Here is a 23,303-nt window from a genome sequence, read left to right as displayed (position 1 = left end):
AGTAATTAGGATATTTCTATTCATATTTAAATAAAAAGGCAGAGAGTTACAACAAAAGGCCCAATCCCGCAAATCTCACTCACATGACTATTCTTTGACAGAGACTATTAATAAATGTCATCTTAAGGTCCAGATGTGCTCCCATTAAGTCAGAAACAGAACTCCCATAGACTTTAATAGCAGAAGGATTGGACTCTGGATCTGGAGTCTAAACTAGGTTGACATGGTCCCTCTGAGACCTGATCCTTAGTACCCCGCACAACAGGGCCCTGTATGAGTGCGACTTTATATGAATAGAACAGAAACTGCCTAAGTGAGCTCTCATACCACACTGGACATGGCTTAACACATCTCCATTGTCAATTAGATAATCTACACACTGACCCATCTATCATGGCCATTAACTGAAATAGGAGTCTGGCAAAAGTCTCCTCAGGAGGAGTTTCCTGGTGAAAGCAGCTACACAGAGAACAATGCGTGCTGTAAGGTAACAGACTCTCTTCCTCCTCCCACCCTGCGGCCCTCGAGGACAGCCAGTCCAAATAAAGAATCCTGCTTCCTTACATCTACTCTGTCACAATAATTCCATCTCAAAGTCTTTGAGTGCACCAAGTTCAGTATACTAATGCACTGGCATGCTAAATTATGCAGAAAAACCCTGCACAAATCAAAGGTGGTTTCAGTTTAAGTATAACCGAGGCTGACTGATCTCCAGCCCAATTTTCCTGTAAACAAAGTTGCAAAGAGGCAACAAAGACGGAAACTGGCTACAGAAGGAATTAGCAAACGTAAAAAGCGTTTGAAGGATTACCTGAAATGGATCCCAGGAGGACGCTGCTCTTTATATGTTTGTAGACGTACTCGTAGCTTTGAGATTTGAGTGGTGACCCTGTAGATAGTATAGTATGTAGCGTTTGAAGATTATGGGTGTCACCTTAAAGAGGCAAGAAAACCAAGAATTATAAACATTTAAGTTTTATCCTATTATCTATTCACCACTTAAATAAATCCAAGAAGTCAAACGTAACCCTCAGCTCACTGTCTGAGAACAGGCTACAAGGCCAAAGAAAAAACACAAAGGGGTTTGAAGCTTACATGGTTTTAAATTTTTCTCTTCTAGCACAGCCAGCCACTTTGCACCTGTTCCAAGGATGGTGATCCTAGAGAGGAGAAAGACATTTTCAAGGGCTTTGATCCTGCAAGTATCATAGTTGCTTAAAGCTTTAACAATTCTAGGCCTGTCTTCTTCAGTAATCAAAATTAGTCAGGTCATTGGAGTCATTTCTGTAGCACTGAAATTTTTAATTCTGGCTTTAAAATATTAAGCACAGCCTTCCCATCTAGCAGAAAGCGTTCACTTACAGTTTCAGGAATCCGTAACTACAGAGCACTCCAAATACATTAGGAAATCTCCTAACGTATAATTGGTTAATTTGCCATAATTGTCCTATTTAACAGGGCATCGTCGCCTTGTTATAGTCTCATGTATTGGAATTGTGTCATTCCAGTGCAGTGTAATAGAAGACAGTAATCCAAGTTTTGCTCTCAGATACACACTCAATTCCAACTGAAGTCAATGAGAGTTGCATTCATAGAGAGCATAATGTATATACGGCTGCATGTTCAAGAATTCTAGAATTGGGCAGTTTTCTTAAGGAGAAAACCCTTTCCGGCACCTTTCAGGTGCTCTCAAAACAAGACAATTTTTCCCTACACTTGCTGAGTTAAAGGCGAAGGCACCGTGTTTAGTATCTAAGTTTGAGCAGTCTCCTTCTCCCAGTTGCAAATTACAGATCTTTAGGACAACACAATCAGCTCTGCAGCATCACTATTCACATTACATAAGATATTCGCACCAACACTGAAGGCACAGTGTGAAATAAATATTTCACTTAATGCAATAAATAAATAAGATTTATAGCTGGAGAATGTTGTCAAATGCAAGAAACAGACAAGCAAGTTAAAAGCATCAAGAGCACAAACATTTTCCTTGCACGCTACCCCTCTCTCTCCCCCAATCAAGCTTCACAACATCCTGAGGAGTTAAAATATTCTTGTAATATCCATTTGTTCAGGTAATGAGAGGCAAAGTGACTTACTCAAGGCCCGTATCAGAAACAGAACCCAGGAGTCCTGGCTCCATCCCCCTGATCAAGCCAATGGACTCTAGAAGCATTGCATAGCAAACAGCAATGCGGTAAAAAGAAATCCTACTAAAACTTGGGAGATTTTCAAAGCAGAACAGTGGGTGTTACTCAAAGTTAAACTATCCAAAGTAATCAATAAGGCTTAATACCTACATTCGTTTACATTAGTTAAAAATATAACTGGGGCTGAAATAGAATCTCAAGAGCTTCATCTGCCTACTGCTTTAATATGTGATTTCTGAGATGCCATTAATCTAACCAGGAAACAGATTTTTAAATGACTGCATACAACTCATTTTCAGTTCTCTCATCACAAAGAAGGAGAGAGAAAAGAAAGTGTTCCCACACACCAATTAAAAAGTTAAAGTGAAGCCTCACCCAACTCCATTTATTGCTGGACATGTTAGTCTGATCTATACACTAAGGGCTGGTCTACACTGAGGGGGGTGGGGCGGGGGTATCGATCTAAGATACGCAACTTCAGCTACGTGAATAGCGTAGCTGAAGTCAAAGTATCTTAGATCGATTTACCTAGGGTCATCACGGCGCGGGATCGACGTTCGCTGCTCTCCGTGTCGACGCCGCTACTGCCACTCGCTCCGGTGGAGTTCCAGAGTCGACGGGAGCGCGTTCGGGGATTGATATATCGTGTCCAGATGAGACGTGATATATCAATCCCCCCAAAAAATCGATCGCTACCTGTCAATACGGCAGGTAGTCTGGACATAACCTAACCTTCAAGAAATCCTGCTCCTGTGTAAGTAATGATCAAGTGATTTGTGCTAGCAATTTGTTAGTTTTACATGGTGGCAATGAAACTCCCTTGTGGAGATGCTGAAGTGTATGAAGATGATTATTATTTTTGCAAGGTGCTTTAGAGACATTCAAGTACATGGAATATTGCACGAGCTAGAGATGGGCACCTCCAGTCTAAAGAATAAATCACAATCTCTTCTCTATTACCAGTGGTGATTGGCTGGTCCTTTGGCTGTGGTTTACTACAATCATATGAAGTATTTTTATCCTTGTGCAATATTTTATTTACTAGTGCCCTCTGAGCCATTTGTAATAAAGCAAGGGTACTCTATACCTGTCTGTTTTTTGGTTTGTTTACTATTTGACATACTCTCTTTCAGAAGTCTGTGGAGTAGTCCCCCCATTTGCATTTAACACCAGTTTACCACCAGGGGTGGGCAAACTTTTTGGCCCGAGGGCCATATCTGGCGAGCCATGAATGCCCACAAAATTGGGGGTTGGGGTGCAGGAGGGGGTGCAGGCAGGTGTTCTGGGCAGGGACTGAGGGTTCGGCGGGGGATATGGGCTGGGGCAGGGGTGGGGGAAGGGGTCGGGGTGCAGGATCTGGGCAGTGCTTACCTCAAGCAGTTCCCAGAAGCAGCGGCATGTTCCCTTTCCAGCTCTATGCAGCGGTGCAGCCAGGGTGCTCTGTGTGTTGCCGGGTCCACAGGAGCCACTCCTGCAGCTCCCATTCCCTGAAGTTCCTGGCCAATGGGAGCTGCAGGGGCTGTGGTTGGGGTAGAGGCAGCATATGGAAACACCCCGCTGCCATTTACCCCTATGCATAGGAGCCAGAGGTGGGGGGACTTGCCACCGCTTCCAGGAGCCGTGTGCAGCAGGGCAAGTCCCTGACCCCACTCCTCAGCTGGAGCTTGAGGGCAGATTAAAACGTCTGGAGGCCGGATGCAGCCCTCGGGCCATAGTTTGCCCATCCCTTACTTAACCCCTTGGTATGGGCTAAATCCAGCCCTACTGAGCAGAATCTTTACTAAAATCATCCCAATTAAGTAGTTATTGCTATTCAATATCACCAGGTAAACAGTTATGTGCAGCACACTGCACCTTCATGACAGGGCATAAAATAACAGCCTTTAATAGCTAACATGAATATTTTGCAATGAACTACATTAGAAGGCTAGCATACAGTTGGCTAATGCTTTTAGCAATAGATTAAAATATTAGACCTGCGTACATACTTGAACTGCTTTCGTTTACCTTCCGCATACCCAGATGATGCTCAGAAATAATTGTTCTATTTCTAGACTAACTTTTTACCCCACTGGTTCTGCTCTTGAATAATGTTAACAGATTTTAACAACTTTCCACTAGAAACAAATTTCACTGAGATGTAACTTCTAATTATAATAGCCAGCGCCAAAATGTCAATTGTTAAATATTGCATAGCACAAAAGGTAACACTGCATTTTAATTATTAATTGGCAATAGTTAGAATGTGACTGCATCCACTTTCCACCACAAATGTATTAAAACTGAGCATTAAGTAATTTAAAAATACTGCGTATTTAAATAGTAAAAATTTGAAGATCTGCTGTTTAACTCCAGTTTTCAAGATGGTATAGTTATAAAACTCAATGCTCTGTCCAGTGCGTAAAGGTAAAATATCATGAAAGGGCTTAAAGCTGCTTTTGTTTCAACGTTGTTATTTCTTTATGCACCAGTAGAGGGCACCCAAGCACCTCATTATGTTCACCCAGGGCTCTATGACAAAGAATTAAACAAATTAGAAAGCAGAATATGAAAATACAGGCAGCCCTGCTGAATGGACCCAGTCAATTCAAGGCTTTCAAATTCTATCAAGCACCATATTCAGGTTTATGCTGAGTAGTCTGAAATAGAGGACTCTTATTTCACAAAAACTGAGTGCACTGAGAAATTACTCTTTAGACTGTTTGTTCCCAATTACTGCCTTTTGAAAAAGCTGCTCTTAAAACTGACCATTGAACTGACATTCTTTATTTACAGGGAATCAAAATGCCTGAATGAATTCTAAAACACACCATTCAACCCTTTGTCTTTCACTCCTTCTAAAAAGACCATTTCAATAAGATTTCAATAGATTATCCTAAATTAAGCCAAAGTTTAAAAACTATGCCACCCTATATGTTGGCTTCAGATCAAGCAAATAGCCTCTATTGAAGCTATTTTAATGTGAGATTAGTAACAGACTAACGAGTGAAGACAGCAATTTCTAGGACTTAAAATGAGAAGTTCTATAGTTCACTTCAACATCTTCTTTACCTACCCTAGTCGGTCAACCAAATCCCAGAGCACATTGGGTGATGGAACAAGAGGAGATCCGTCATATAAGACCACCGAAGCTCCTGCAGCAAGCGCAGACACTAACCAATTCCACATCATCCAGCCAATCTAGAATAGACAAGACTCCCATGTTAGTTTCTATCTTTGTGAGCTCACATACTATTATGGAGACATCTCTCCCAACTCACCTGTGAATTCCGCCTCTCAGTGTTTCTTGAGAATACTACTGCATTAAACTGGTTTACTGTTAGAGTCAATTCATCAGAATCCATGGACCAGTTTCAACTGTTAACATCACCGTAAATCCAGGGTAACTCCGGTGAAGCTATTCAAGATTTACACTGGTTGTAGCTGACTCAGAACCTGGCCCCTGCTTTAGTAACCTTATTTCAGGCCTTTTAAAAAAAGGGGGGGGGAGACGGAGTTAATTTAGGGCCTCAATATGTGTGTGTTGGTTTTAAATTAACCTAAGAATATATTACTGCGGTAAGGCCAGAAGGAACCATTAGATCACTCAATCTGCCTGCTTAACACAGAGGCCAGAGACCTTCATCCAGTTGGTCCTGTACTGAGCCCGGTAACTTGCACATGTACCAGAATGGCATCTTATCTTGATTAGAAGATATCAAGAGATGAAGAATCCATCACACACAGATTAGCAAAGTCCCATGTACTTATACCCTACAATAATTGTAATCTGGGATAAGACTTACCTGGTAATTACACACCAAAAATACAAGTTTTATTTTGGGTAGCAACTTTCACAAATACTTTAGAGTGGTACTTGATTTGGTATTTAGCCCAAAATACTTCACAGGATACAAGTGACAGCAGGTATTTGAGAGAACGAAAACAATTCTGACATGGTTTGTAGTATCTATTGTGTATTTTATGACACTCCATTGCTGCTTTACACTGAATCCCATCATACGTAAACACAATATGTCTTGACATTCAGAAACCAGGAAAGTGCCAGTGTTCACTGTATGTACGCATCTCCTTGCGGAACACAGGTTTGGTGCCTGTGCTAAAAAAAAATGGGGGGGTGAAAGGATTCTTCCTTCCTTCCACCCATACATGTCACTTTGGTGGCATATGGGGGCCTGCAGCTGGCCAGGAAAGAATCTCCATGGCCCAGGCACTGATTAGGGCACCTGTAAGTGGTCCTACTTGCCCAACTCCACTGCAAGCTCCAGCAGACAAGCCATGTGTTCATAGCTCTGAGCATCTGAGATCGTGCTTTTTCAGAGGAGCCTGGGAGAGGCAGCGGTTGCTCTGATTTACGTCAAGGGCCATACCAGCCCCTGTTCTGGCCTTCGGCAGGACTCTTACAAACTAAGCACAATATTTAGTTTTCCTAGACCTCTCTAATTTTTCCTGCCTCAAGCTGCTACAGCCTAAGAGTTCATAACAAAGATCTGAGTTTATGCACATTTCTGCTGATCACGTCTACTTGTATTATCTTGTTTGCCAATAAGGTACGAGTCTAAACAACGATGGGGGAAAATAACCAGACTTCTCAGTGGAGGCAATGTAGGTTAGCTGTTACTGCCACAAGTTTATACAGGAGCTCACCAGGGAAAGATAGGCTAACCAAGCAGAAGCTCCTTTTATACCATGTACAGTATTGCAGATACCTTCTATTTTGCTACTGCTCCAAAATGATACAAACAAACTCCAGCAGAGATGAATTTACACCTTTCTCAACAGCATATAAATGACTGTTGGGAGCATGGAAAGCATCACAGTTTAGTAGGATAATATTTAAAATGTTTGAAAAGTCCCAAAACTATCCTTTTAGGCTTCTCTTTTCTTAGAAAAGAAGTCACTGTTAAACCTAAGCTGCACTGTCTTGACTACATTAGCACCAAATAAGGACTGTTAAACTCCAAGGAGTCACAAAAACAGTTATTTTATTTTCTTCCCTTTATATTATTAGAAATCACTCATTTAGAACATGGGCATTTCCAAAATGGAGAAGACCAATGGGCCATCACATCTCTGACAGTGGCCAGAACCAGGTGCCTCAGAGGAAAGTGCAAAGAAAAGAGCCCCAGTGCACTTATGGGGTTCCCAAGTCGGGGTGACAGAGGTTGGGTCATGTGTCAACCATGAAGGTTCATAGTCTTTTAGATATTCCCTCCACTGGGCTCCCAGGAAGGCACAGATTCTTGCCACTCCACCAAGATGAACAGGATAAATTTGCCACTCATCTCCAACATGGCCTGATTCCCACATGATGCAGGAGATTAGAGCATGCTTTGAAGATGCAACTGAGGATGTCATTACAGCAATAAGCTTAAAACAACAAAAAAAAATCCAAAAAACCCACAATCCATTTCTCAGTAATTAGCAGGAACATTTAACACACATTTGAGTTTTCAGACAACACCCAACTGCATTTTATTAATCCACCTGATTTTTTTAACCCAATTTGAAAACAGCTATGCTTATAGAGACCACCACCAGAAATACATAGAATTGTATTTGTAGTACTGTGGGAAAGGTCCTCCCTCTTTCCAAAAAAGTGTTTTATAAATATGTTAAGTCCCACTTGCCGTTGTATAGTACATAATAACGTCATTGCTGGTCATGTTGCCATGAAGAATATGTTCCTTCAGGTGCTGAATTAGTGTGCCCTGAAAAATAAAAAAAGTGAAGGGGAAAAAAGTTTATGTAAATATAAAGCAAAGATCTTGTGGCAAAATATACTTTTCAATATATTAATGCTGCACAGCCCGCACCAGTGAGTATTTCAGGGTTACAGACAGGTACTGAATTCCACCCCCATTCAAAGTAAAAAACAAACAGGCAACAGCTCCCACCCCTATCCACGTCAGCATGGATAGCATTCTCCACTCCCCTTTCGTGTAACCTACAACAAAACAAACAACCTGCTCCCTACAGAATTGCAGCATCACTCCATAGCCAGCCACTAGAGTTGTGCAGCACCCTAAGTGGCCCATAAGTATTTGTCTACATGGGGATATTGACCAAGAGAACTATAGCGGTAGAGTTCTACTTATACCCTTTCATAGATCACTCTAGTTCTACAGATCCATTTCCCCAAGTGAACAAGTCCTTTGACATGGTTTCCTGCTCACAGTACACCCAGCTGACTGGAAGTAGTGAGGGACATAAAGTTGTTCTGGACTTAGGCGTCATGGCACTAAGGATTCACGTTATATATTAGGTCACAACAGCAGCTCTAGCAGTCTCAGACTGTAGTTCTTTGGAAACTGCAGACAGAGCTACATAGACCTTCTCCTAAGCATTCGTACAGCTGGCAGCATGGAAAATTCCACTGGCCAATGACAATGCACTGAACTACGCTATTACTCATTTTTCTCTTTTGTTGGAAATGTGGCTAAAATACTTTGGATCATCATTCAAGAGTGACTTTGCAGGATCAATGAATTTATAAACTGCTTCCCTGTGTCACTTTACTACAGTGACACATTAAAATGGTTGATTTAAAAACAAAAGCTGTGCTTCGCATTTCTGCAAGTGTTCAAGGTGGAGCTATTAGGGACTTCACATGAATCAAGCAAAATATATATTGAAAGAAAATCCATTTCAGATAAAAATTTTAAAAAGAAACTAATGTAAATTGCACATGCTTTAAGGGATGGAAAGGAAAACATATTAAATAAAAATATACAAGCAAATCCAATTTTCCCTAAGCATATCAGAGGAGCCACATCTGGATTTTACCTGCTAATGCTCCAGTGCACTGAGATGTCACAATGCTGCCATCTAGCTACAGACTACTTTCTACAACTTGCATTTAAAATGCAGAATTCATGGCTTTGTTATAACCACAAATAGTAAATTAGAAGCAATCTTGCACAAAAGATTTACATGCATGTTTAAAGGGACTGTTCACAGCGTGTGACTGAAACACAGGCATAAGTCTTTGCAAGAGCAGGATTTTCACTGGTACCCTTACAGTTACGGTCCTGTAGAAATTGAGACTATACCTTATTTGGATAAATTCAATTAAATTTTATTGCCTCTTCTTGCCAATTTACACTTTACTATTTCACAGCCTGAGAATCCGAATGAAATTTTTAAAGATGAACCCACCCACAAACTATGAACTACTACTATGGAGAAAATGGAATACAAACCAGGTCAGAGTGGTAGAACACTGCTGAACTTTTTTGAAAAAAATCCCTTTAGGTCTTGGATTCTAGCTGAAGAACCCAATTCTCCTTTTGCTTACATGGGTGTAAATCAGGAAACTGCCGAGGTGTGAAATTGGTGTAAGGGAGATTAGAATTGGGGGACTATGTTTCTATGACTTAGAAATTTAAAAAAAAAAACAAAAAAGTTACTGGATAATTTGTTAGAAAACTAAAAACAAAAACCCTACAATAACCTCCAAGTGTTTCTCTTTAGACCATTAATACACTAGCACATTAATTTTATTTTTTTATATAAATACACACACACCACACACACACACCCTTACTTCTGCCTGCGGGATAATACATTTTAAAGGTTTGTCTTCCTTTAAATTATTTAAATATACACCACAACAGACATGCAGAGGAAACATATGAGCTTACCATATTGCACACAGGAGGGTATATGAAGTTAAAATTATAAGGAAAAACATTTCCTGTAAAAAGATCCAGGGGATAATCAAGCTATTTTAAATCTACTGTGATCATTATCTAAGACACTTTTGCTGTCATTTCAGCTCCTTTTGTAATTTTGACTATTGAAATTAAACATCAGCTGTATCAGCCCCACTGTATGGCTCCAACCAAGCAGGGAAGATGAGGCAGATGAAGGGGAGGGGTAAGGTTCAAGGGCAAGCTAAGCAGCTGGGTAAATAATCTGGTGATGAACCTTAAAGAGGGAAAATTCCCTTCTCTTTATCTTTTCTATCTGGTCAACTGCATTTATCACACACCTTTGACCACCTTCTCTGCTCCTTAACTGTCTTCACAAGTGCTTATCCTAACATTCTGGACCTGGAGCAGCTACCAACAGCTGCCCAACTGTCTCAGAAGGGTCTGGTCTACACTAGACTATTAGGTTGGTTTAACTACACATCACTCAGGGGTGTGGCAAATACACACCATTACCCGGTGAGTTAAACTGACCTAACCCCCAGAGCAGACAGCACTAGGTCAACGGAAAAATTCTGTTAATGCTGCTGGAGTATTTTAAATGTAGACAAGCACTAAGTGAATTTACTGATGGAGATGGTTCTGGATTGACAGCTCAAGGGGCTGAATTCTTCTAGTCACAAAAGTCCAGCACTGGGATTGCAAACTTCCCCATGTCATCTCTGCAAATGAGACTCAGACCTAGCCACAGTTTTCAAGGCTCAGTCAGTCATTTGTCTCTGTCAACAAGTGCATCAGTTGTGCCACCTGCGGTTGTGTGACGGCTACTTGTCCACTGGGAAATGTCATGAACAACCTAAACAAGCTCCAGATAGTAAGGACTTTTGGTTCTTATTGACCCATATCTTTCAACTATGGACCTACAGGTGAAAGGTTTCACACAGTCAGTTATCAAAATCCACTGAGCCAACCGTCCCCCTTTGAAACTATCATCACACATACTTAAAAAAAAAAAAGGATGGAGTGTCGGTGATTATAAATAGATAGTGCAACACTGCAGCCCCAGGAGGGCTACCTACCCCTGCTGAATGAACCATGCATTTTGGTGCTCCAGTTGTGCCAGATGAATACATGATGAAGAGAGGATGACTGAAGGGCAGCTGTTCGAACTCCAGCTGGGGGGCCTGGTCTCCTTTACCAGTAGCAAGGAAATCTTCTAGAAAAACACTGCACAAAGAAGAGAGGGAAAAGCAACTACTGAAAACTACTTCAACTTTAAAAACAAGATCAATTGCTAATCAACTACAGACATCTATAAGATCATTTTCAGACCCAACAGCACTCTTACAATAATGCAGTCTGTATATGTAACCCTACTTTTATTCTTTTGGCTTCTCAGACTTTTGTTTAAATTGCTTAGTTGTTTGGGGGGAGGTTCTTTAAAATGAAATGTCAACAAAATGTTTAAGACTAAGATATTAAGAGCTATATTTAAGAACAGGCCTACAAATTTGCACATATCAACAGTTGCCACCCTTAAAAGCCCCATACAGAGGCAGGTGTAGCAGCTAGGTACTTGTATAGCACCCATCACACAACCAGAGGGCTTGTCTACATTGTGACTCACCATACAGCAAGCCAAGGTGTGAAGCTACAATGCACCAACTTGTGGCACAGTTAACATCTGTGCAGTCTCTCCTACAGGCAGACTGGAAGTCCCAGAATGCATATTATCCTACTATACTTTCAAGTATTACACTAAGCCATGCACTGGGACCTCCCTGTGCTGCAACTGAGTCCAGATGGAATGTTACTGTGCAGCAAACTGGGGCATTTTAGAATAATACCTTGCTTGGCCACACAGTAACTCACCACGTAGACAGGGCTTAATATAGCGACACAAGCCTGAGAAAATCTTTGAGGCATGGCTTGGAATAAAGGATCAGGCCCTCAAGGGAAATATTAAAATAATATTAGTTCCAGTGTTGGTCCAGGATGCAGTACAGACAGAATGGCTGTTATTACAGTCAGAAGGGAGCTATGCCGGCCCTTGATTCAGCTGGGAATGTACTTTTGGCTTGTAGTATCAATTACAATGAAATTGTTCTGGAGTGACACAGAATCTGACCCTTACCTTTTGATACTGCTAATGTTCCAAACTGCAGTATCGGAATAACCTAACTCTGAACAGTAAATAAACCAGCCAAACTACCTCTAAGTGTAATTTAAATTGTTCACCGCTCGATTTTGGAGCATCCTTTCCTCTCCTCGTTATACTAGATCTCATTTATATAAATGGGCTAATACGATATTTCACAGAGCAAACATTTTCTTTAAGATGATCAATAAATCAAACTCAATAGCTGTAATTTTGTTGCTTTTATAAAAGTCTCGCCACACTTTTCATGTTCAAGTTTATCTGCAGTATCCAGCAATCAAGAAGTAACAGCAATGGAAAGCAAAATTCAGAAGGTCCACAAAGGGTAGCTTGTTGCTTTGTATAAAGCTAAATGAAGTGGATAATGCAATTTTACTGGATGCTCCTATTTGATATCAATTATTGCTAAGACAAAATAATAACTAAGTAAATATTACAAATGTATGTTGGGGGAAGGAATGAGAGAGAGATAGCAGTGATAAATCTAGTATTGACAAGCTGAAAGATACATTCATTTTGTAAGCAAACTAATTCCATCTCTCTTTGTAGATGGATTTCTTCCTGGGTCAATGCTAATGGGGGGGAGGGGGGGAAGTGTTGTAATAAAAGAAAGCAGATCAATTGCTCATTTAGTTTCATGCTTGTCAGTAATGGGGTTTCTCTAATAAAAGCAAAAGTTTAGTAAAAATGTTTTGTGTACTTCAGTAGTCTGAGAAAAGTAATTTCTTCATCCCCACCTCATTTCCCTCCATTATTCTATCACACATGCGTGAAAAAATTCTGCTGACTGGACAGTTTACAAAATAAGGTTTGTTTGGTTTTTTAACTAAGAGGTTTTCTTTTAGAGTACTGCAGAATCCTTAAGCAATGCCAGAAACCTAAAACACACCATCACTATACCAGAGCATGCAACACAAAGTGAAATGAACTAGAAAATTTAAAAAAAAACCTGATTAGTCTAACCAAGCATGATCCTAAAGCGCAAAAACTCAAGAATCATTCCAATAAAGTCAATGGGCTAAACTCTCTGGATTTACAAAGGTGTAAGTGAGAGCAATGATTCCACTGACTTATTGGAGTTACTGAAGTATAAGTGAGAACAGCTCTGATCCAATAAAACTATTTGCATAAGGGCTGTATGGTCAGCTCCGGAATTATGTGCTAAATACAGAAAAACAAGTGAAACAAGTTAAAATGGAAAGAAGCTTAACAATCTAATCAACTGAGAAGGAAAAAAAAAAAAAAAAAGCTATGAAGATATGGTTTCTTCAGTGTCCGGTCAAGATTATCCCACAGACCTAAGGGAAGAGCTTCTTGTGCTATGTCAAGTGTCCGTTCTCTTTTCCATGTGATTTGCATTGCTGCATGCCTGAGGATCCCTGTACGTAACAGGAGCCTGATACTTCGATTCTTCCCAGAGGAGATGAAGTTGGGCCCATAATATGAAGTTTGTTTAGTTACAAACAGCCAAATACTAAATTTTCCCAACGCTCAGGGACGTACTGGTGAGAAAAATCCATGCAGGGTTCCAGGTCCACCCCATCTCTAGTTCTGACAGACACAGCACATGCCCAAAAGTTGATTTCGTCCCATTACCTGTTTGGTATTTTAGAAATATCTATCACTTCTCTTGATGAAACATATGGAATTATCACCACTTTTCTTAAATCTGGGAGTCCTAGAGAAAAAATGAGTAGAAAAAACATTATTCACTTATTTCCAGTTACATCAACAAAAAAGGCCTCTTCTCTGTTCGGTGAGTTTGTGTCATACATGTACTGAGTAATGGAAACAATTCAAGCTTTTCCCAACTCCCATCTTTCTGTTTGTCACTGACAATGTCAAACAGCACCAGCAGCAAGAGATTGAAACTTGGATGTAAATATAGTGTAACATCAACAATGGGAGGATTAGAACCAGTCCCACAGGCCAAGTTTTTCTTATTAGAAAAATCCACACAACCCCAGTGAGTCACAGGTTTCATGTGCATACATGAGAGCGGAGTCTGGCCATATGAACATGAATAGCAATACCCAGCTCCTACAGACCACTGTTCATCAGGAGACCTCAACATGCTTTAAACAAAAGGCCAGTATCATTATCCCTATTTTACAGATAGGGAACCTGAGGGAACAGAGGGGTAAAGTGACTTTCCCAAGATCAACCATTAGGCTAGTAGCCGAGATGGGAACAGAATCAGGTCTGATCCAGTGCTCTATTCACTACCAAACACTGCCTCCATGTGTTCAGCATAAGCACATAGGGCATTTTTCCTCATAAGTATATAAATGTTCCACGCTCTCTCTGCTTCTTTGAGCGGAGAAAGGCCCAATCCCAGGTAAGTGAGCCAGGAAGAAGAAGTGGTAGGAGGGAGAAGTCAGCTCAGCAATACGCTCTTTCCCACTAATCCTGCAGGAATCCCACCATGTGAATTATTCTTATCAAGAGGAAAATAAGGATTTTTATAGTTGCTGTTTTAATTAAAAACTCAAAAAGGCTAAATAGTTTTGCCTAAAGATTGGATTTCCCTCATCACTTATAAACAGCTTTGAAGTTTCCCCACAAGCTCTACGTGCAGTAATAGGGTATGAAGTGAAATACCTTTTACTACATTATGCAGCTTTTCCATGTGGTTGTGTTCTTTGCCATTGTATACGACAGCTTCAACAGAGAAGATCAGTTTGGGCTGAATTTGGGAAAACCTGTCCAGTACACCCTGTTGAGTAAAGGGAAAGGACAAGAAATACAATCATGAACAACACTGCATGGGGAAAAAGCCACCGGTTGTGAAGACCAAGCTATGTCACAAAATGTCAAGAAGAGAACAGGCCTGGCAGCATACGGGGATAATGTTAAGATACCAATCACTTCTGTTTTCTCCATCCACCCCCAGCATTTTAAGGAACAGTGGGTGTGAGCGCCAATCTGTTTTATAATCCCAATGCCTATCCCAAAAGGTACTATGGTGTCCTAGATCGATTACCTAGAATAACATAGTAACACTATTAGTTGTAGGGCCAAATTTACAAAGCTCTTTAGGTGCCTAACGATGGAGCTAAGTGCAAATACGCCTAAGTGGGTTAGGCACCTAAAGAGCATTGACTGTAAGGGAGATAGGTGCCTACCTAGCACCAGGTTCCTATATGCATCATAAGGCACCTAAATATCTTTGTAAATCTGGCCTGAAGTCACTGTAGCAAAATAATGTATTTGTCTAAGAAACCAAAAAACACTTCTGCATTTAAATATATTATATATAGACACACACACACACACACCCCAACACCAGAAAGGTCACATCACTTTGAAACCATCGCTTTTGCTAATGAAGGTTAGTAAAGGAAACACTAACTTGATTGACATGATTAGGCATTGCAAAAAGAAAAAAAAAAAGTTAATGCAGTTCTTTGAGTTTCTTCTCCCTAGGGCACAAATTTTAAAAAGGGACAATTTACCAGATTGGACCCAAGTTTGCAAATAGTTTCAGTCACCCTGAAATTTCATTTTTCAGCAAATGAACACCTCCATTCCTTTCTGCCCCCTGCCTAGCCCTCTGCATATTAGCCCAAATCAGATACAACAACTAGTTTTCTAGGAATTCCTGTGAGCTTCTTATTTACTGCACTTAGAGCAATTTCCTTAAATCACTCACCCAGGAAGACTATTATTTCTTTTATACACACAGTAAATGTGGTAACAGCAACTAAGAAATTGTACTAAATAAATAATGAGCAGCTTACAAGTCTCCTACACAGAATCAGCCTTTGGGACCAGCCCAAAGGAAGAAGAAATCTAATTAGACCACTACAGTAAACTGGAAGTCCCCTCCTCCTCCTGCATAAAGCCAGAGTAATTAAGTTCTGTGTGGGCTTGGGAAAAGAGACTTCACCCACTCAACCTGCAGGCACAGCTGCACGACTACAGCCTGTGTATGCCTACTATTTCATCCTTTGCAGCAAAACACCAGCAACTGTCCCTATGCAGATTCATTAATTCCAAGGCCAAAAGGATGATTTTGAGCGACTGGATCTGCACAGCTGAGGATAAACTTGGACTGATTCTGCTCTTAGGCCAGTGTGAACAGGAGTGAGTCCATGGAGTTACTCTCGTGTAGGACAGATGTGAGCAAGATCATAACGAGGCATCTTGTAGTTCTTCCCACTCTGTATTTTCTCCATGCTGGCCTAGTCAGGGTTGGTATACAACCTCCTGAAAGAGTGCAGAGACCCGGTCCTGCATAACCTCTCCAATGTCCACGCGGCCTCACCATAGAGCAGGAGTCTTAAACATGCAGCCCATGGAGTTATTTGCTGCGACCCGCCAAGCTCCCCTCACCCACCGTTCCCCCTTCCCCCACCAAGTGCACTGCATCCCCACTCCTATGCCTACCTCCAGGCACTTTCCGTTTGGCAGTGCTTAGCACTTTCCAGGAGGCGCAGGGAGCCGCGCGCTCAGAGGAGGCAGCGGAGAAGAGGTGGGGCAGGGGCGGGGATTTGGGGAAGGGGGGAAGAGGCAGAGTTGGGGTAGGGACTTTGGGGAAGGGAAGGGGTTGGGCCTTACGAAAGGGGTGGCGTGGGGCAGGGCCAGGGGCAGCAGTGGGCGAGGGGCATCAGTGATGCGGCCCTTGGGCCAATGTACTAGTCCTCACGTGGCCCTCATGGTCATTTGAGTTTGGGATCCCTGCCACAGAGCTTATGGTGGTGCAGAGGTCCTCATGCCAATTCTCCACAACAGAGAGTTTCCCCTTTAGTTCAGATATTGCTCCTGGGTTTTGCAGACATTCCTCTCGCACTTTGGGCAATAAGCACTTCGTTGTCTCCTTTAAATTCTCTCATCTGACTCCACAAGTTGTCCTAGTAACAGTCACTCATCAACTCTCTGGGTTATCAGTTAAAGAAAAGCATTTTCTAGTACACAGAAAAGCATCAAGGTTTGTTTCTCAGGGAAGTGGAAGGAAGAAGGGGAGAGAAAAGGTGAAACTCAAAACATTCAAGCTTCAGTCACAGAACTGCAGGACTGGACGGGACCTCAAGAGATCATCTAGTCCAGTCTCCTGCCTGCAAGAGAAAGATCATCCCTGATAAGTGTTTGTCAAACCTGCTCTTAGAAACCTCCAACCTCCCTAGGCAATTTGTTCCAGTGCTTAACTACCCTGACGGTTAGGAAGTTTTTCCTAATGTCCAACCTAAACCTCCCTTGCTGCAATTCAAGCCCTTTGCTTCTTGTCCTAGCTACTGAGTTAGTTGAAAAATCCCCAGTCTCACTCCAGTGACATGACATAGGTTTTCAAGAAACTTATCTAAAGCATTCACTGTTGAGAAGACTCAGACACGCTGATTTAATTACATTACAACATTCAAGTCGCTCTCCAAAGAGCTTATAGCCAAGTCTGTGACAGTCTCAAATCAGTTTACCATCTTATGGATTTGTTTGCAGTGTTTTCCAGGAATTGTTCAAGTATCCTAGTAATATGCACACACACTAAAGATCGCTGTCTCCCATTCTGAATACAGTGTCTAAATAAGCGGCTTTAAAAACAAAAACAAGAAAGTTTAAAAACGAGACTGACAGAATACCAGGAATGTCCTGTGTGGCAGGAGTTGGGAAGAGGGAAGTAGAAATCCAAGAGATACTGCTGGGGTCTGTCCTACATCCAGTACTATTCCACATTTTCATTAATGACTTGGATAATGGAATGAAAATATGCTCCTAAAATTTGCAGAGGACACTAAGCTGAGAGGGGTTGCAAGCACTTTGGAGCACAGGATTAGAATTCAAAATGAACGACAAATTGGATAACAAACTAGTCAGACTTCAACAAGATAAAATTCAATAAAGGTAAGTGCAAAGTACTATACTTCAGAAGGAAAAATTCAAATATATAGCTACACAATGGGGAAAACTGGCTAGGTGGTAGTACTGCTAAAAAGGGATCTCGAGTTTATAGTGGATCACAAATTGAACATGAGTCAATGTACCACAGTTGCAAAAAAGGCAAATATAAACAGTTGAAAAGAAGGCTAATTTAATTCTGGGGTATATTAACAGGAGTGTCCCATGTAAGACATGCTAGATAATTGTCCCACTCTACTTGGTGCTGATAAGGCATCAGCTACAGTGCCGTGTTCAGTTGTGGCGGCCACACTTTAAGATAGATATGGACTAATTAGAGAAACCCAGAGAAACAGAAGTAATAGAGCCCTGTGCAGATACAAAAAAGTGGATCCGCCAGGATCAACCCATGATCCGACCTACTAGCCGTCTTTTACCTCTATCTGCATCAGCAAGCAGTCTCAAGGGCTGGTGATGGGCAGGAGGGGAAGGCGGGCAGGAGTAAGCGAGCGCATCAGAGTCTTGCATGGAAGAGGCAGCAGGAGGATGAGGACTGGAGGTAAGGGGCAGTGCAGGGGTGAGGTCTTGAGAAGGAGTGGCATGGGGCGGGGAGGAGCTGAGGGGAAGGGGCATTGGCTCACGAGGGATGGCACATGGCAGCAGCAGCACATGTTGCATCTCAGTGGGGCAGAGGGGTGAGGCACTGCCAGCTCCAATCCACGTGGCTACAGACCAGTCCTGCTGCCCAGGAGCTGGTGGGCCAGGAAGCCCAGCCAGTACTGCCAGGCCGGGCCATGGTGGGGATGTCGGCACTGCTAGCACTGCCAGAGGGCCCTGAGCTGCTGGACAGGAAGCAGTGCAGCAAGCAGGTGCTGGCCAGGCGCCACCGCTGAGTAGAGCCCTGCGCAGCTGTATCTGCATCTGATCCACTATCTGCTGACCATTTTTGTGGATATCGGCATCCGCGGACGTGGTTATCTGCAGATTTGCAGGACTCTAGTAATAAAAGGTTTAAAAAACCTGACCTATGAGGAAAGGTTAAAAAAACTGGGCATGTTTAGACTTGAGAAAATAATTACTGGGGCTGGGGGTGGGATGGGAGAGAGCCTGATAACAGTTGTCAAATAGATTAAGGGCTCTTTTAAAAGAAGAATTATCAATTGCTCTCTATGCCCACTGAGGGTAGGACAAGTAGTAACTGGCTTAATCTGCAGCAAGGAAGATTTAAGTTAGATATTAGGAAAAACTTTCTAAGGATTTTTAAGCAGTGGGATGAGCTTTCAAGGGAGATTATGGAATCCCTGTCATTGGCTGTTTAAGAACAGGTTAGACAATGTGTCAGTGTAAGTGAGCAGGTACACTCTATGCTAATTCTTTGAAAATTTTGTGAAAATGAGCAACTTAAAGCTGAAACTTTAAAAAACTTCTCATAGACCTGAACACCTAGTTTTTGCTTAAATTAATGGTAATTGGGCTTCCAGATTCCATGGCAGTTTGAAAAGTCTCAGCCCAATCCCCCTGGTCACTCGATTACAGACCTAAAAGTCGCAATATTACAACAAAAAAACTTCAAAAACAGACTCCAACGAGAGACTGCTGAATTGGAATCAATTTGCAAAACGGACACTATTAAATTAGGCTTGAATAAAGACTGGGAGTGGATGGGTCATTACACAAAGTAAAACTATTTCCCCGGGTTTATTTCCCCCCCACACACAGTTTCTCATAACTTTTTGTCAACTGCTGCAAATGGACCATTTTGATTACCACTACAAAAAGTTTCTCTCTCCTCTGCTGGTAATAGTTCAACTTAACTGATCACTCTTGTTAGAGTGTGTATGGTAACACCCATTGTTTCATGTTCTCTGTGTATATATGTAATACATCTTCCTACGGCATTTTCCACTGCATGCATCCGATGAAGTGGGCTGTACCCCACGAAAGCTTATGCTCAAATAAATGTGTTAGTCTCTAAGGTGCCACAAGTACTCCTGTTCTTTCAGGCTAATCAGTTTCCTTTCTCAAGTTGGGAAGAAAATCTAGTTTTCTGGGGTTTTGCCACAAGATGGCAGAAGTAGTAAACAAATGGAACATGTACATCTTCAGTCAACTCTAAACAGATACATCCCAGATCTAACCACCATCTGCACTAGGAAGGCTCATAATTGTAACTTCTGTGGAATGGGAAATACTGAGATTACTTACGTTAATTCCAAAATCAGGCGAACTTGAACTCCAAATAGCACCAATACTCGCAGCAGCCAGCATTGCTTCCACTGCGTGAATACCATTGGGCAAATAACCTACAAACAAGATTTCAATAGTTAAAGAAGGAAGAGCCCTGGAATGTGCAGATCTTAAAGTAAACCTAAACTTTACTGTAGTCAGGTTATACAGATGTGCAAATAAGAGAAACAAAATAAAATGTCTCATCAGAAACATAACTGCACCTGCAAGTTTCTACTGCCAGCTGCCATTCCCCCCTTCTAAGGGACAGAGTCTGATTACAGACACTGGAGAAAAATAGTTGTAACTGCACTGAAAGAGTTACTCCAGACTTGAGGGCCTCCCAATTTCCACTGCAGTCACAAAGATCCAGATCTTGTTTATTCATCAAAATCTCAGGGGGCCGAGGGGGGAGGAAACTGAAGATTTGCAGGAGGATGGGAAAAGAGGAGAGTAATTTAATGGCCAGGGCAAATGTGAACTGAAGATATAGGACTACCCATTACTGAAAAACTACCAGACACTTAGAAGTACTGGAAAACAAAGTTTGTTTAGAAGGTGGGATTATTAAATGCCCAGTATCCAACTGTAAGGCAAATTCAGTCAACAGCAACCCTCTCCCCACAAGCATGCCAGGGCAGGTGGAAGGAGGGAGAAATAATCTCTGTGCAGATCGCCTCTCCGCACCCACCTTTGATAACCTAACCAGCTTTGTGCAAAACAGCTATCCAGCCAGAGGCAACATTACATTGCATACATGAGCAGAAGTGACAAGACATCTCCGGTCAAGATTGGCTGATTTATTTCTGGTTCCATGCCTCTAATCTTAATCATGAGAGTCAGGGGCAGACGTGCCAACTCTCACAAATTCCTTGTGATGGGCTTAATTTTACTTATAAATTGTGTCAAATGTATGATCTCGCAAAAGAGCTCTCAAATGTCAAATCTCAATTTTTATTTTATTTTTTAAATAATCCTGGGCGAGCTCCTGCTGTTCATCAGCCCCGGCAGCCAGGACTCCAGCAGTCAGGCAGCCTCAGGGCTGACAGCAGGAGCCCCAATCACCCAGGGCTGACACCGGGAGCCCTGGCCCCTGTGAGGAAGCCAGTTAGCCCCATGCCCAGGGAATCTGGAATCCCCAAGAGGCAGGGTGGTTGCACTGCAATCACTTGATCGCTAGGACCCAGGAGGTGCTGGGATGCAACTCGGTGATAACCGGGATCACTCGGTCCCAGTGAAAGAAGGAAATGAATTGCACTTGCTGAAGTAAGAGTAGATTAGATAAATGCCTATCCGGGATGGTCTAAACAATATTTGGTCCTGCCATGAGAACAAGGGACTGGACTCTATGACCTCTCAAGGTCCCTTCCAGTCCTAGAATCTATAGTAACTCAGGGTCGCTTTGGGGAGTCCACGCTCCTTGCAAGATCCCCCAGCCTGCTGCTGGGATCCCCAGAGCCCTTGTTGCCCCAGGAAAGGTTAATATTGAGGAGTAACATTCCAACACTTGCCTGGAGACTCTCCGAGTGGAGAGACCCCAGCCTGCCCAGGGCCCCCCTTCCTGGGACGCAGCCACCTGCTCCCAGGGAGTGCATCACGTGGAGGGAAGGTAAGAGGCACCTTCCCATCCCTTCCCCGCCCCCCCCCAGGAACTGTGCCTTCTGGTTACACTCTGGCTGCAGAGAGATGGTTTTGTCCCAAGCTGTTCCCAGCTGAGCTGACTGTGATTCCCTCCCTTGTGCCCAGGAAAGCTGGCCACCAGCTCCATTGTTTACAGAGAGCGTGCGTGCCCAGGGACGGGGTAGTGGGAGAGGACTGAGGGATGTGGGAGCCAGTGTCAAATTTCCATCCACTGCCCCATACAATCTGCTGCTTTGTGTTACCTGTCACTGACCCTGCCGGTGTGAATGGAGGATGCTCAGTGAGATCTGCCAACATCACCCCTGTCTTCACTTTGCACCCGTTTGGGCTGACAAGGGGCTCCTAGCTGTTCCTGGGGAGTAAAACGAGCAAGTCGTAGGGGAGGGATGGGCAGAATCTGAGCAGGGGCCAAACTGAATGTGGAGGAGGGTCCAACAGCTGGAGGCTGGGGACGGAGAGGGGCCCAGGGGCAAAAACCAGGGCCTGGGCTTTGGAGCTGAGGTTAAGAATGGGGTACAGGCACCGCCAGACATGGCAGAGGGGGGAACCCAGGACCAGGGAGGGACAGAGGAGGATAAGTCACCCCAGATGGGGTGACCAGCTGCAGTGGTTGCAAGAGTAGGGTGTGGGGCAGAGGAACTTTTTGCAGGATCTTCGCTCCCACTTCCCAGGGCTGCGTCCTTAAAAGCACCACGCAACACAATGCCTAGACAAGGCAGCTCTTCCCTCTTGGATATGGCATGTTGCCAACATCAAATGGATGTGTCATGATTTCAGCCTTCATTCTTGAAGAAAAGGTATGTTTCTAGCCTTCATGGTTGTGGAGAAAGCTTCAAAGTATGACCCCAGTGCATCCTAAAGGCTCAAAAAAAAAACAACAACAACCCAAAAATCTATTAATTTTTATATAATGTGATTTTTGAACATTTGGGGTCAGCAATACTGCAGGGTATATAAAGTAAATCCTAAAGTGATGTACCCTGTGTACATATGCATGCACTTTTCAAGCAGGAATGCAGCCAGTACGTTTTCATTTTGCATTCAAAATGCATTAGTTTTCCAGACCTGAAATACGGCTTTATCATCAGCCTGCAGCACAATTTTGAGATTTAAATACACAAAGGGATCCCCTTTGTCAGATATTCTGACAAGAGGAAGAGTCAGGAGAGGTAGATTTTCAACAGGTTGATCTTGCCCCCCATCAAAGTCAATTGGGAGGTTGAGATGGATTTTTGAATGGTCAGGATTGAACCCACAGATTAAAAACACAAATTTCAAATGACATCTAAATTAGGGGCCCAAACATGGATTTTGACACTTATCTCTTTTAAGGACCTAAATGACATCCAAGCAAGCAAGCAACAATGACCAAACACAGAATAGGTATTTTATTAGGAGCCCCCAAAGTTTAAAATTGAGCCCATGAATATATTTATAAAAATGCTCTTTAAAGGACCGGGGCCTGGTTTCCAAAAATGCCAAGTACCTGCAGCTTCCATGGATTTTAATGGGTCCAATTTACAACACAGTAAATTGTACTACTATATCCCACGACGTGTTAGGAACTTTCCAAAACACAGAAAACGACAATCCCTGCCCTGATAGGTATTTCTAAAAACAAGGCCCTAGAACCGCCTTTGAAAA

General features: G+C 42.5%; 1 protein-coding gene across 1 annotated transcript in view; it reads right to left on the bottom strand.

The window, feature by feature from the left end:
* The window catches only part of AACS (acetoacetyl-CoA synthetase), a 65,501-nt gene that overhangs the window by 13,608 nt on the left and 28,590 nt on the right, over nt 1–23,303 (bottom strand). Inside the window, exons 5-12 of the mRNA XM_030582679.1 lie at nt 19,998–20,095; nt 14,562–14,676; nt 13,557–13,638; nt 10,882–11,029; nt 7,781–7,861; nt 5,206–5,330; nt 1,096–1,160; nt 812–934 (exon numbers count right to left, since the gene is read on the bottom strand). Coding sequence (XP_030438539.1) covers nt 812–934; nt 1,096–1,160; nt 5,206–5,330; nt 7,781–7,861; nt 10,882–11,029; nt 13,557–13,638; nt 14,562–14,676; nt 19,998–20,095 — 837 coding nt within the window. The remainder of the gene's footprint in view (nt 1–811; nt 935–1,095; nt 1,161–5,205; nt 5,331–7,780; nt 7,862–10,881; nt 11,030–13,556; nt 13,639–14,561; nt 14,677–19,997; nt 20,096–23,303) is intronic.

This window comes from Gopherus evgoodei, chromosome 13 (assembly GCF_007399415.2).
Source record: "Gopherus evgoodei ecotype Sinaloan lineage chromosome 13, rGopEvg1_v1.p, whole genome shotgun sequence".
In the NCBI taxonomy this organism is placed as follows: domain Eukaryota; kingdom Metazoa; phylum Chordata; order Testudines; family Testudinidae; genus Gopherus; species Gopherus evgoodei.
Note: the sequence above shows the minus strand (reverse complement) of the source record. Positions and strands in the feature narration are given on the sequence as shown.